Here is an 11,991-nt window from a genome sequence, read left to right on the forward strand (position 1 = left end):
TGACTCTGTTATTATGATATAAGACATAGTTATTAAAATTTTCTCATTTTAATATTCAATCCTGCATATGGTACTCTTAAAAAGGGGTTTAAACTATGCTTTCCGATGAACGCTGACTAATAGCCGTAATGATATTTAATGTGGTTCGTAATGGCGACATTTTAGTTGAAATGAGTTTTAAATTCAACTACGAGTATCGATAAGATGAGTATCGATAATCACGATATTCAATTAATGACTTTAAAATACATTAGAAGTATCATCCGATAGTATATATATATGAAAAGTGCAAACCTTATGGATGTGGATCGCATGTAAATTGCATAAACTATACAAATTTTCGATAGGTATGATATTTCATAACCCGATTTAATTAAGCATAGTTAAAATAGGTGTTATTCAATTAATGAACCTTTTTACAGTTTTACAGCAATATAATATTGATCGATAAGCGATAAATGAATGTGAATCGTATTTCGGAAAGCGATTAATTTTCTTATTGCGATAAGCGATAAATATTGAGCGTAATGGATATGGGTGTGGATAGTATTAGGAATCATTTTATAGTCGTACATTAATCTATTTAACGATAAACCATGAAGGAAGATCGCATTTAATCGATATCGATATTCTGTTTACAAATAACTTGAAAAGTAGAAATAGTTATGGTAATTCAAAACGCCATTTAATAACGTTTCCCGATAAACAACAAATCGTGAACAGAATCGTGGTGTGAATCGTGTTACGAAACATGTAACATTTTTTCATTATTTATCGATAGGCGATAAATGATTTTGAATTCACTTGATTTGACTGGCGCGCTAGAGCGCATATGAAATTCGTTGTGACCCACATAATGCGCCATTAATGAGAACAGAATGCCATTCATTCCTGCTGCCTGGCAGCTGGCCAGACGTTTGTCAAGTGACTGTCATGCTAGGTTAACTAACTGGGTCAACCTTTTCAATCCTTGCAGCAAAATGAGGATCGTTTCACCAGCTGTGAATTCAATGTGGAGCACAAAGTACACAAATTGCCGCACAATAACAAAAAGGCAACAGCAGCTGGAACGCTTGGAGCAGCTACTGCAGGCGGTGGTGGCGCCGTGGTCTGTCCGGGTAATGCGGCGGCATTAACATTGACAGCAACGGCATCAGGCAAGGAGGTGACAGCGCCTCAGCTTAGCACCACGCCCACAGCCATCAGCATTGCTGGCTGTGCGTCGGGCACGGCGCTGGTCACACTGGACGCACTAGACGCGGTGACCATTGAGACAGCCGAACCGGAACGTGGCAACTGGACGGGACGCTTTGATTTTCTGCTCTCGCTGCTGGGCTATTCGGTGGGCCTGGGCAATGTCTGGCGGTTTCCGTATCTCTGCTACAACAATGGTGGTGGTAGGTTACGGTGTTATCCCCTGAATTAATATCGCTGCCAAACTAACTTAACATTTTTACTTGCAGGCGCCTTTCTAATACCCTTCACCATAATGCTCATCATAGCTGGTCTGCCGCTTATGTTCATGGAGCTCTCGTTTGGCCAATATGCTGCACTCGGTCCTGTGGCCATCTATCGACGGTTTTGTCCACTCTTTCGCGGCCTGGGCACCGGCATGGTCATCGTTTCGGCCATTGTCATGCTGTATTACAATCTGATCATTGCCTGGACCATATTCTACATGTTTGCCTCGTTTCGCACACAGTTGCCCTGGCAGAACTGCGAGCCGGAGTGGAGCACGGAAAGTGAGTAGACAGTCTAAGAAAAAATTTGGTCCAAACAAGTTTTTTTGTTTGGCAATAAATTAAGCAAATTGCAAGCTGTCAAAAGTAAAACTTTCTTTTCTGACACAAACTTTTACTTGACCATAACGACGCATACGTGGCCGAAATTCCTGAAGGACATAACCTTTTCCATGGGCTCGTTTCAGTTATTAAATTTGCTAAGAAAATATTAATGTAACTCCCTAGCTGACCCATAACATCAATAAAGTGTTATCTTATTGGCAGGTATCGATAACACAGCCAACTTGTTATCGAATGTCGATAACACAATCCAGTTATGTGCATAAATCGATATCGATAACGTAAGCTTGATAAAGTTTTCATGATAACTCTTCATTAAACTAACTAACTCAGAATGAACATTCTGAACTATTTTATTATAATTGTTACTCTTTTGCAATGAATTTTCTTATTTATAAGTATCGATACTATAGTTTGGTTATCTGTATACGTAATGTACATAAATCAATATCGATACCTTGAGCTTGAAAAATGTATTTTACGTACCACCGCAAATGTGAACGCTGTCTTGACAAATTTGCCAGCTGGGTTTTTATTCGCTCGCAATTTACGCAGATGTCAACAATAAAAGGCAACTTTTTGCCAAAAATGATAATAATAATAATAATAAACAGGCAGCAACAACAAAGACAACAACGAGGCGACCAGCTCACAGCCTGACAACACGGCAGCGCCTTGAAGTAGGCAATTGTTTTTGTGCTACGGCTCGTTGGCTTTCATGTGACATTGCAAGAGGTGTGTCCGCACAATGGGCGTGGCAGGGCAGATGCGGCTGCGGCTGCGGCTGCGGCTGTGACAGCAGCGCATATTGTGCGAACTTAAGCGTGCATTTGATTTCTTTGCACAGACAAACACGCACACACACACGCACACACACACAGCTATGTACAATACAAACAAACGGGACACAATTTAAAATTTTGTCCGCCACGCTAAGGACATAAATCTTTAACGAGTCTTTGCGAGCGTACCAGGCAGTCAAGGCTTTTGTTTGAACTATGTAGGTGGCAAAATGTAGAGCATCAGACAAGTTATAAAAGCAATATGGACTGCGTTGTGAGTTCTGACAACTAACACACAAGCACAAACACCGAAGTATAAGCCGCATTAAGCTCAAATTTGGGCCAAAATAAAGGACAATATAGCAGTTGATCAAATGTAAAAAGTATATGTTATAAATTCGTCTTTTGTATAGATATACGTTTGGTAGAGCATACAATAGTCGTTGCTTGAGTATAACATATTTTGCAGCTTCTTTTGCAGCTTTTTTATGAGCCGCTTGCTGCATACTTTGCTTATTTTATTGCGGCTGCCTTAGTAGCACTTAAACATGTATACACACACACAACCACCCACACACACACACACACGCTCACTCACACTCAAGTGGCGCTCGTTGGTTGTAGCCTGTACAAGTAATAATCATAGCAACAACAACGGCAACAGCCCAACGCCATTGAAAGTTTTTGCATGAGCTTCAGCAACAGCAGCAGCTGCCACTACCCACCGGCCACCGCCCAACACCCAACACCCACCCACCTACCACCCATCGCTCCCGCTTGGGGCAACATGATTTAATATGGCCGCCATTGATGCAAAGCCACAGTCTAAAGAAGAAGAAGCAGCAGCAGCAGCGCGAAAAAAAACATACGAAACGCCAGTCGACGCGTTTCCGTTTTGTCGGTCGGCAATAGAAATCGATATACGCAATAGATGCGATTCCATTGTTTGCCTCGCCCACATCGCTGTCTGAGTTGTTGTTGTTGTTGTCGTTTTAATATACCCTGCGCCCATTAAATGTACCAAAAATGGTTGATATCTCTGAAGCCACAAAGTGCATATATTCTTGATCTAGACAGGCTGGTTCGATGAAGATTATCTGAGTATATACTCTCGAGCACCCTGAGGTAATCGAGCCTTTTTTATTTTTCCGATAATATCCGACCTTTGTGAACTATCCAAGAATTTCGACATACATCCTGACATCCCGACATCCTGAGATAATGAAGCCTATCTTATTTAATCGATAACTTCGGCCTTTGACAATGTCGCATAAATTTCGATATACATACTAAGCTAATCAATCGTACTTTGATTTTACGATAACGTTTGCCTTTAGACAACAATCGATAAATATCACCAAACAGCATAGAGTATCTTTAATTAATTATCAGGTTAGGTGTGAGGTAATCAAGCAAATTTTATTATTTCGTATAGCTACCGATAAATATCGTTTGGTAATCAAGCTTAATCCGATAACTTCTGCCTTTTGACCACAAGACGATAAGTTTCAGAATACAACCTATGGCATCTTTAATTATTTAGTTTGCAAACTAAGTTTTAAGAGAATGGGAAAATTATATAGGTATGCAGAAATGTATTTTATAGCAATTTAGCAGAGCTAAATAAAAGGTATATTCACGTCGGAAGAACGTTTTCTGCTTTTTAGCTAGAAAATTGGTGCTTAAAATGACAACAATTATGTCTAAACAGTTTTTGACATTCAATCGGCAGCGGGCTGAATGCCTACTCGCAACTTTCTGCTGTGCGCTGGCTTTTTATAAGCTCTTTAGCTACATACACATACACACAATGAAACACACACACACTCGCAATCTCAGTGACAGACAAGCAATTTCTTAAGGATTTCATTTATTGACACTTTCACCTCGTCTCGTCTGTGGCTTTGGCCTCGTCTTCGTCTTTGACTTCGCCTATGTCCTCGTCCTGGTTCTTGTTCTCGGTCTCGTTCTCGTTCTCGTCCTTGTCTCATCGAATTTTAGATGATAAATGTTTACTTTTAGCCTCATGATTAAAATGTGTTTAACTTGTTTGTCAATTGATTGAATATCTAGAATATCGTGCACTCTAAGCTCAGCCGGCCTCAGTTTGTTTGTGACCCTCAACACAAACACAAACAACAATAACACAAACATAAACACTTTTTCGGTCAATATTTTACTGGCAAATTCTTTTTTTTTTTGTGCCTTTAAGATGTTTGAGAAAGAACTTGCATGTGAGGCTCTGTTTGATTTATTTTCGTTTTTATTGCTTTCTTTATTTAGTGTTAGCTTATTGTCAAACAATTAATGCTTATTATGCGCAAACATTTGTGACATTGCCAACAGGGATTATACTTAGAAATAAATACAAAGAATAGAGCAGGATTTATGGATATATGTAGCTAAAATGCTTAAAAAAAAAAACAGGCAGCAATACGGTTTAATAATAAACTGTATTTTAATTTATCTTAAACTTCTTTAACAAATTGTTAGATGATTGAATTGGTTGCCAGATGGAAAACAGTTTGTCTCTCTGACCAAGTTGCTTTATCAAACTAAACTGTAACTGCTCCTTCAATTACTTTTTGAACCAACTGGCAGTCCTGTCTCGATAAATAAATTAATTGCCAGTTGGAGAGCAGCTCAACAATAAAAGAAATTATATTGAAGAATAAATCGAAACAATAGAGATATGTCTATAGGAACACTTCAACAGTTATAAGACAAGTTAGCCAAGGGGTTTTACTCAACTTAAATGTACTTCCTGCTTCAATTAGTTTTTCAACAAGCTGGCATCCTGTCTAGGTCAAACAACAGAAATACTTCTCTTATGGTTAATAAACAATTAATACACATAACTATTTTTTTGGATTCTAGCACAGAGCATAATTGACCCAAAAAAAAATGAATCTATCGCAATGGTAACAAGAAATGCTCCGTAGCGAGTAACAGCGATAGTATCTAAATAAAAATAAATTGAGCAAAAGTATAAGTATCAATTAAGAGACTATTTCGATTATACTTTTAAATTCAATTTAATTGAGCACATAAACTCTGGTCCAATCACATAAAATTTAAATAAATTCCCAGCATGTGTTTGGCTTGTATTTGTTTTTATAACTTTTTAATTGGGTCAATAAGGTTGCTTAGCTAATCAAATTTGATGTTGTGGACTCAAACATGTGCCAACGGCAGATGGATCAACGAAAACTGTTAGTATAAAAGTTTGTACAACAAAAAGTTGAAGGCTGACATCAAAAACTTAAAGGTCACAAAATTTAATGGCAATTTCCTGTGCCAGTCGACTTGCGAGCGGCTTATATAACAATCTTATCTGGGTGTATGTGAGTGTTTCTCTATTTGTGTGTGTGTGTGCGAGTGTGTGTGTGTATTTGTAATCAAATGTAAGATGCCGACACGAACAAGCAACACATAGACGCACAGTTGGCTGGGTAGACACGCTCGAGTTGGCCAAATTGAAAGGCAGACAGTTTTTGCCTGCTGCCGCATTCACATAAAGTTTTATATGATTTGTATCTACGGGTTGTATCAGGCTATCTATCTGTGTGTGTGTGTGTGTGCTTGTTTGTGTGCATGTATGTTCGTATTAAAATTAATTGCATAACAAATAAAGGCAGACAGGCAAATTAAACGGCGTGTAAACACTTTGAAGCCGCCCCATGCCCCAAAAAAAAAAAATACCAAACCAAAAAAAAATTCAACTCCAGCTCGCCCGCAACAACCACAAGAAATTGTGTTCAATTTTCATTTGATTTTCATTTTGTTGCTGATTGATTAGATGATGAATATGCTGTAAAAAGCAACACAACCCACATTTATAGAGGGCCATATTTATATGTGTACAACCTTGGCTTTAGTATAGTCGTAGCCGAGCACCCCAGATGGGACTCTGGCGACCTATGCGGCGTATGAGTAACGTGGGGCAATTGAATAAACGCTGATTGAGTTGGGTTGGCGCTTGTCGGGCTCTTTGATTAATTTGAATGGAGTTTTGCAGCCATATATACATGAAAAACACATCATATTTAAGCTAAAATTGGCTCTTCGTCATCCACACAAATTGAAATATTCGATTTCTGAGTGTACAAGTTTTGAACAGGATTCTTAGCCATCTATTTGACAAGTACGAAATTGATGGGGTACATATTAAACACTTAAAGAAATGACATAAATGTGTATGCGCAGGACACAAAGGTAGATAAATAAATTATTATTTCACGTAAATCAAAAAGATTCAATATGCTGTTGTCAACAATTAAAAACTTCTATAGCATTGATGCATTTGAGGCTCTTTAAAGATATTGAATACTAAAACAAGCAAATGTTGGGAACATTTTTCAAGCTGTTTTAAATGATTAGACATTACCCCAATTATCTGTAAAGTCCGCAGTCTTTTCTTATTTGTTCTATAAGTGGGCTGCTTGAATATGAGAATTTCGAAGTGGGCAGCTCCAGCTATGCTTTAACTAGCTCGTCGGACAAATATCTCCCAACGAATAATACTTACTATATTCCAACAACAGAGCGATGCGTAAAAGAGTCAGATGGGTTTGACTATCTTTTTTCTCTATTCTATTCGAATTTTCGATACATCTTTTTTATCTATATCGATAGATATGGTATATAGCTTAAATCTGATGCATAAGTATTTATAAGGATCATTACATTAAATAGATATATGTCTCGGTTTGTGTAGAATTATCCAGATTTGTCAGGTAAGGGTGGTTTTTTGTCTTCTGCCTTGAAAATATAATAAACGGAAAACGCTTTTCAAAGGATATGCAAAATATAAAAATTATTTTTGGCCAACATTTAGCATGGCTTGAAAAGGGTTTTTAATCAGACTTTTTGAAAAGGGCAACAATTTGCTACCAATCAATTGCGAAAACCTTAATTTCAACCGTAATCACAATTTGAAATACATTGCTGTACGTAATCAACTTGCCGACCCCTTTCCCGCTCCTACTTAATTCTATTCCGACTAGTTTCAGACAGTAAATGTGGCTGTCTAAAATTGAGACTGTAGCTCTCTTTATTGGCAGCTACGTGAGCTGCATGGCAAATTTGAAAATTAATTGCATGCCAAATTGACAGGTGCATACAAACTCGTTTGCGAGTTGCGGAGAAAAACGAAATGTTTATTAAAATCAAATGCCATACAATATTCACAATATTGCAAGGGCAAAAAATTTAAATCATTTTTTTGTTTTTTTTTTTTTTTTTTTTTTGTTTTAGTAGACCTCACAAAGTTGCAAACAGGAAAATTCATCACAGTGGTTGGGGCGTACAGTCCATTAGCCAATGGACCGCTGGGCAAGTGGCATGCAACTTGACTCAGCATTTGCTGCCACTTTTCATTTGAACAGCAAACAGAGAATGTCCAATTGCGAGCTCTAAGCCTGGCAACCAAAGCAACCAATGCAGCCAAAAACAGTCAGCAGTCAGTTGGTCATTTTTGCGGTCAACCGCAAGCCTCGTTAGTCAGCTGAAAGACTCAAAAAACTTTGGCATTTACATGCACACACACACACACACACTGAGAGAGAGAGAGAGGCCAGCACACATGCAACCCGCTCATAAGCATCAGCTTAGAGTCTTTTTTTGGTTGGCCAAAACTCATACGCACCGTGTGGCAGGCGTCGAGAGTCACACAAGTCAAATGTCATAAACATTTGCTGGCTAGCACACGCGTTGTGGCAGCTAGATTAGGTGTACCGCCAGCAGGAAAAAGGCGCCCACAAATTGGCAGAGTCAGGTGTGCCGAAAGCCATTTAAAGTGCGTTCTCCAACCGAATTCGCGCTAACGGCTGAGTGGACAGCTCGTAAACAGCGCTCCATTAGCAAATTATGCACCTAAATTTTGCCGGAAATGACCTGGTTCACAAACTCACAAGCTGATTAAAATGCTTCATAAACTTGGACAAATCCTTGAGCTATGCAGCTGCGATTTGACGCATATATTCAATGCTGATTAAGTTTATGAAATAGAAACAAATTAGAGTTAAAATTTTGTATAGAATACCATGGCCTTGCCTCTAATCAACTGTGTCAGCGTTTCTATTGACCTTTAACCTCTTTGTCGATATCCAACATCGATTTGCTTTGGCCTCAGCTCCATAAAGTACGCTCTTCAAATTTAATCAGGCTTGGGTCAACAAACGGAACCCGTTGCTCCCGCTGTCATAGGGGCTGACAGCCCTTTAGACAATTTAACCCTTTTAAATACCCCGTATTTAGAAAACTTAGCGGCGCTGTCTTGTACAAATAAATTCATAATTTGCGCTGTCTTAAATAGTTGCAGCACAATTGAATGAATATTTTGCATAGACTTGGATTGTTAAAGTTAAAGTTAGTTTGTTACAGGGTATTTCAAAGTCTTAACAAATATAACATGCACATAGGCTTATACGGAATACATATAATTATTAAGCTTAAGCAGCATTTTTTAGTGCCTTTAAACACACACTTGTTTGCCTAGATTCAAAAACATTTAAAAAGGCAGCAAAGCTTTAAGAATGTTGTTTTCTGAGTCTTCTCTCTCTATATATGTAGGGTGTTTCTAAGTCGAACTTTAAAAATATGCTTTCTACATTAAACGGATTTCAACAAAAGGACCCTTTCGAATTGTACAACTTCTATATTGCTTCCATACAGGGTATCTTTAAGTTGCATACCTCAACTGTTTGACACATTCTGCTTTCTGTTTGCTCGCTGCCAACAGCAACAACAACAACAACAACAACAACAGTTGTCGCCCAACCCTTTTCATGTTTTCCACTGATTTGCTACTTTGTCCTTTTAATTATGAATCCGCACAAAAGTTGCCCGGCTCGTGCTTTGTTGTCCTTTCGCACACATTCGAGTCCCTTTTCAGCGCTGCCATTTCCTTGTCTTTCTTTCCATCCCTCTCTACCTATCTCCCTCTCTCTCTCTCTCTCGCTTAATCTCCCACTCATTCTTACACTCTCTGGTCTGACAAATAGTTCATAAATATAAAAAAAAAAATTGCTGCCCCTTTATGCATAATTGAGTAACTGTCGACTTGAATTGTTGGACGAGTGTCCTGTTTTCATACTCTAAGCTCTTTTAATGTGGTTTTAAAGAGTATATTGGGCTTGTGAAAATGTTTGTAACAGGCAGAAGAGCCCAATCCATAAAGTATATTTCTGCTCAGCAAAAAGGTCTGAGTCGAGCTTCTAAAAGCTAGACAGACACCAAATTTAGTAATTAGGATTAGAATATTTTATAAAGATCGAACAATTAATACCGAAATTTTTCAAGTTCATCTACCTTTGAGTTGAGTTAAGAAGAAACACAGACGCAGCAAAAAGTGCATATGTGTGCTTGTTGTATATGCATAGAGGGATAAATGTTTGTAGCATACTTATAAGGGCAGCTCTGCTCTTGGGTACAGGATAATTTCTAGTCTGGCACTTCCCACTTGCTTTGCACAATTTGCTAACTAGTTGATGACACTTGCAGATTGCTTCTCCTACGTGATGGCGGATCAGTGCGAGGCCATCAATGGCACCTACTATCTGCGCACCTGCTACAATGCGACCTATGCGGAGGATCACAATATAACGGAACTGGCGCTGCACGCCCTCAAGCGTCCACCGGCCGAGGAGTACTTTAAGTGAGTGGATTAAATATGGTGTAGAAATGTTGATTGATTCCAAATCGCCTTAATCGCCTCTCCTTCCATTTACAGCAACTATGTGCTGGGCCTGTCGTCGGGCATTGAGGAAACGGGCAGTATTAAATTTTCATTGGCCGCCTGCCTGCTCATCGCCTGGGTCATTGTCTTTCTCTGCCTGTGCAAGGGCGTTCAGTCCTCGGGCAAGGTCGTCTACTTTACCGCCTTGTTTCCCTATTTGGTCTTAGTCATACTCTTCTTTCGGGGCGTTACCCTGCCGGGCGCCAGTACGGGCATTTTATTTTATCTAACGCCCGATTGGAAGCAACTAGCCAACGCTCAAGTGAGTCATTCTTAGATAAACTTAGACATTTTCAGTTGATTTAAATATCTCTTTTATTACAGGTCTGGGGAGATGCCGCTGTCCAGATCTTCTTTGCGCTTAGCCCCGCATGGGGAGGCCTCATCACTTTGTCCTCCTACAACAAGTTCTCCAACAACTGCTACAAGTAAATATCATAAATACATATACAATCCACAGCTTCGCTTCTGCATCATGTTCAACCCAATAATTATCTGAATGATCCCCTAACATAACTTTAAAATTGATATAAATATAAAAGTCTTTATTTATTTTTGTAATCCTGATTAACTAACGGAGCTCGTCTTGTTAAGTTTCTCACTATTTTCTCGCTCAGTTTGATTTCACACGTTTGGCAGACAATTTCACTGACAATGGTGAAAATTAGGTGAAAGCCTTAACTTTACACTTTTATGGCTTTTTATGCGACGATTCTTTTATAAAATAGGCAAAAGACGTGTTTCACGCTTTTAAAAAACCAACCAGACCCGACCAAAAACCTGTCTATATCAGCTATTCAACTGTATATTGATCTTCCGTCCATATCCTAAATTTGCGCATCTTTCAGGGACTCTCTCATTGTGGCGTTTTGCAACATAGCCACGTCGTTCTTTGCGGGCCTGGTCATATTTTCCATCATTGGTTTTCTGGCTCATGAACTGGATGTGGAGGTGAAAAAGGTTGTGGATCAGGGCGCCGGCTTAGCGTTCATTGTCTATCCGGAGGTGGTGACACGTCTGCCCATTTCACCGGTTTGGTCGGTGCTGTTCTTTGTCATGCTGCTCACCCTGGGCCTGGACTCGCAGTTCGCTCTGATGGAGACCGTAACTACTGCCATTTTGGACAAGTTTCCAAATCTGCGACAATACAAAACTTGGGTTGTACTCTTTGTGGGCATATTTGGCTATGTGGGCGGCCTTGGCTTTACCACCAATGTGAGTATATCGCAGATATATATATATATATTTGTCTACTTAAGCCTTATCAAATTTAGAGCGGCATGTACTGGCTGCAGCTGATGGACAAATATGCTGCCAATTGGTCGGTGCTGCTCATTGCCATATCAGAGTGTGTGCTGATTGCCTGGATTTATGGATCACAACGTTTTCTAAATGATATACAGGGCATGATTGGCAAGCGTTCGCGTCTATGGAATTTCTTCTGGGGCTTTATGTGGCGCTATATAACACCCGCAACGCTCTTGGTAAGTTGTGTGCTGCTTCTTTATTTCTAAGATTTTTCGTTTATCCTCCATGGTCATTTGAAGTGCTTTCATTTTAGCTCCAAAGTTGAAAATTGTTTGCATTAAAATTTTAAATCTGTGCTCTCTACATTTTTCACTATCCTCCATATCTTAGCCAGCCCATGCACTAAATCCACTTTCCACTT

The 11,991-nt window shown here is 39.2% G+C and overlaps 1 protein-coding gene across 1 annotated transcript in view; it reads left to right on the forward strand.

The window, feature by feature from the left end:
* GlyT (Glycine transporter) overlaps positions 1 to 11,991 on the forward strand; it is a 41,263-nt gene that overhangs the window by 22,984 nt on the left and 6,288 nt on the right. The window contains 7 exon segments of the mRNA XM_032437207.2: positions 977 to 1,397; positions 1,464 to 1,742; positions 10,088 to 10,241; positions 10,317 to 10,584; positions 10,647 to 10,750; positions 11,171 to 11,537; positions 11,597 to 11,806. Coding sequence (XP_032293098.1) covers positions 977 to 1,397; positions 1,464 to 1,742; positions 10,088 to 10,241; positions 10,317 to 10,584; positions 10,647 to 10,750; positions 11,171 to 11,537; positions 11,597 to 11,806 — 1,803 coding nt within the window.

This window comes from Drosophila virilis, chromosome 5 (assembly GCF_030788295.1).
Source record: "Drosophila virilis strain 15010-1051.87 chromosome 5, Dvir_AGI_RSII-ME, whole genome shotgun sequence".
NCBI classification, from domain to species: domain Eukaryota; kingdom Metazoa; phylum Arthropoda; class Insecta; order Diptera; family Drosophilidae; genus Drosophila; species Drosophila virilis.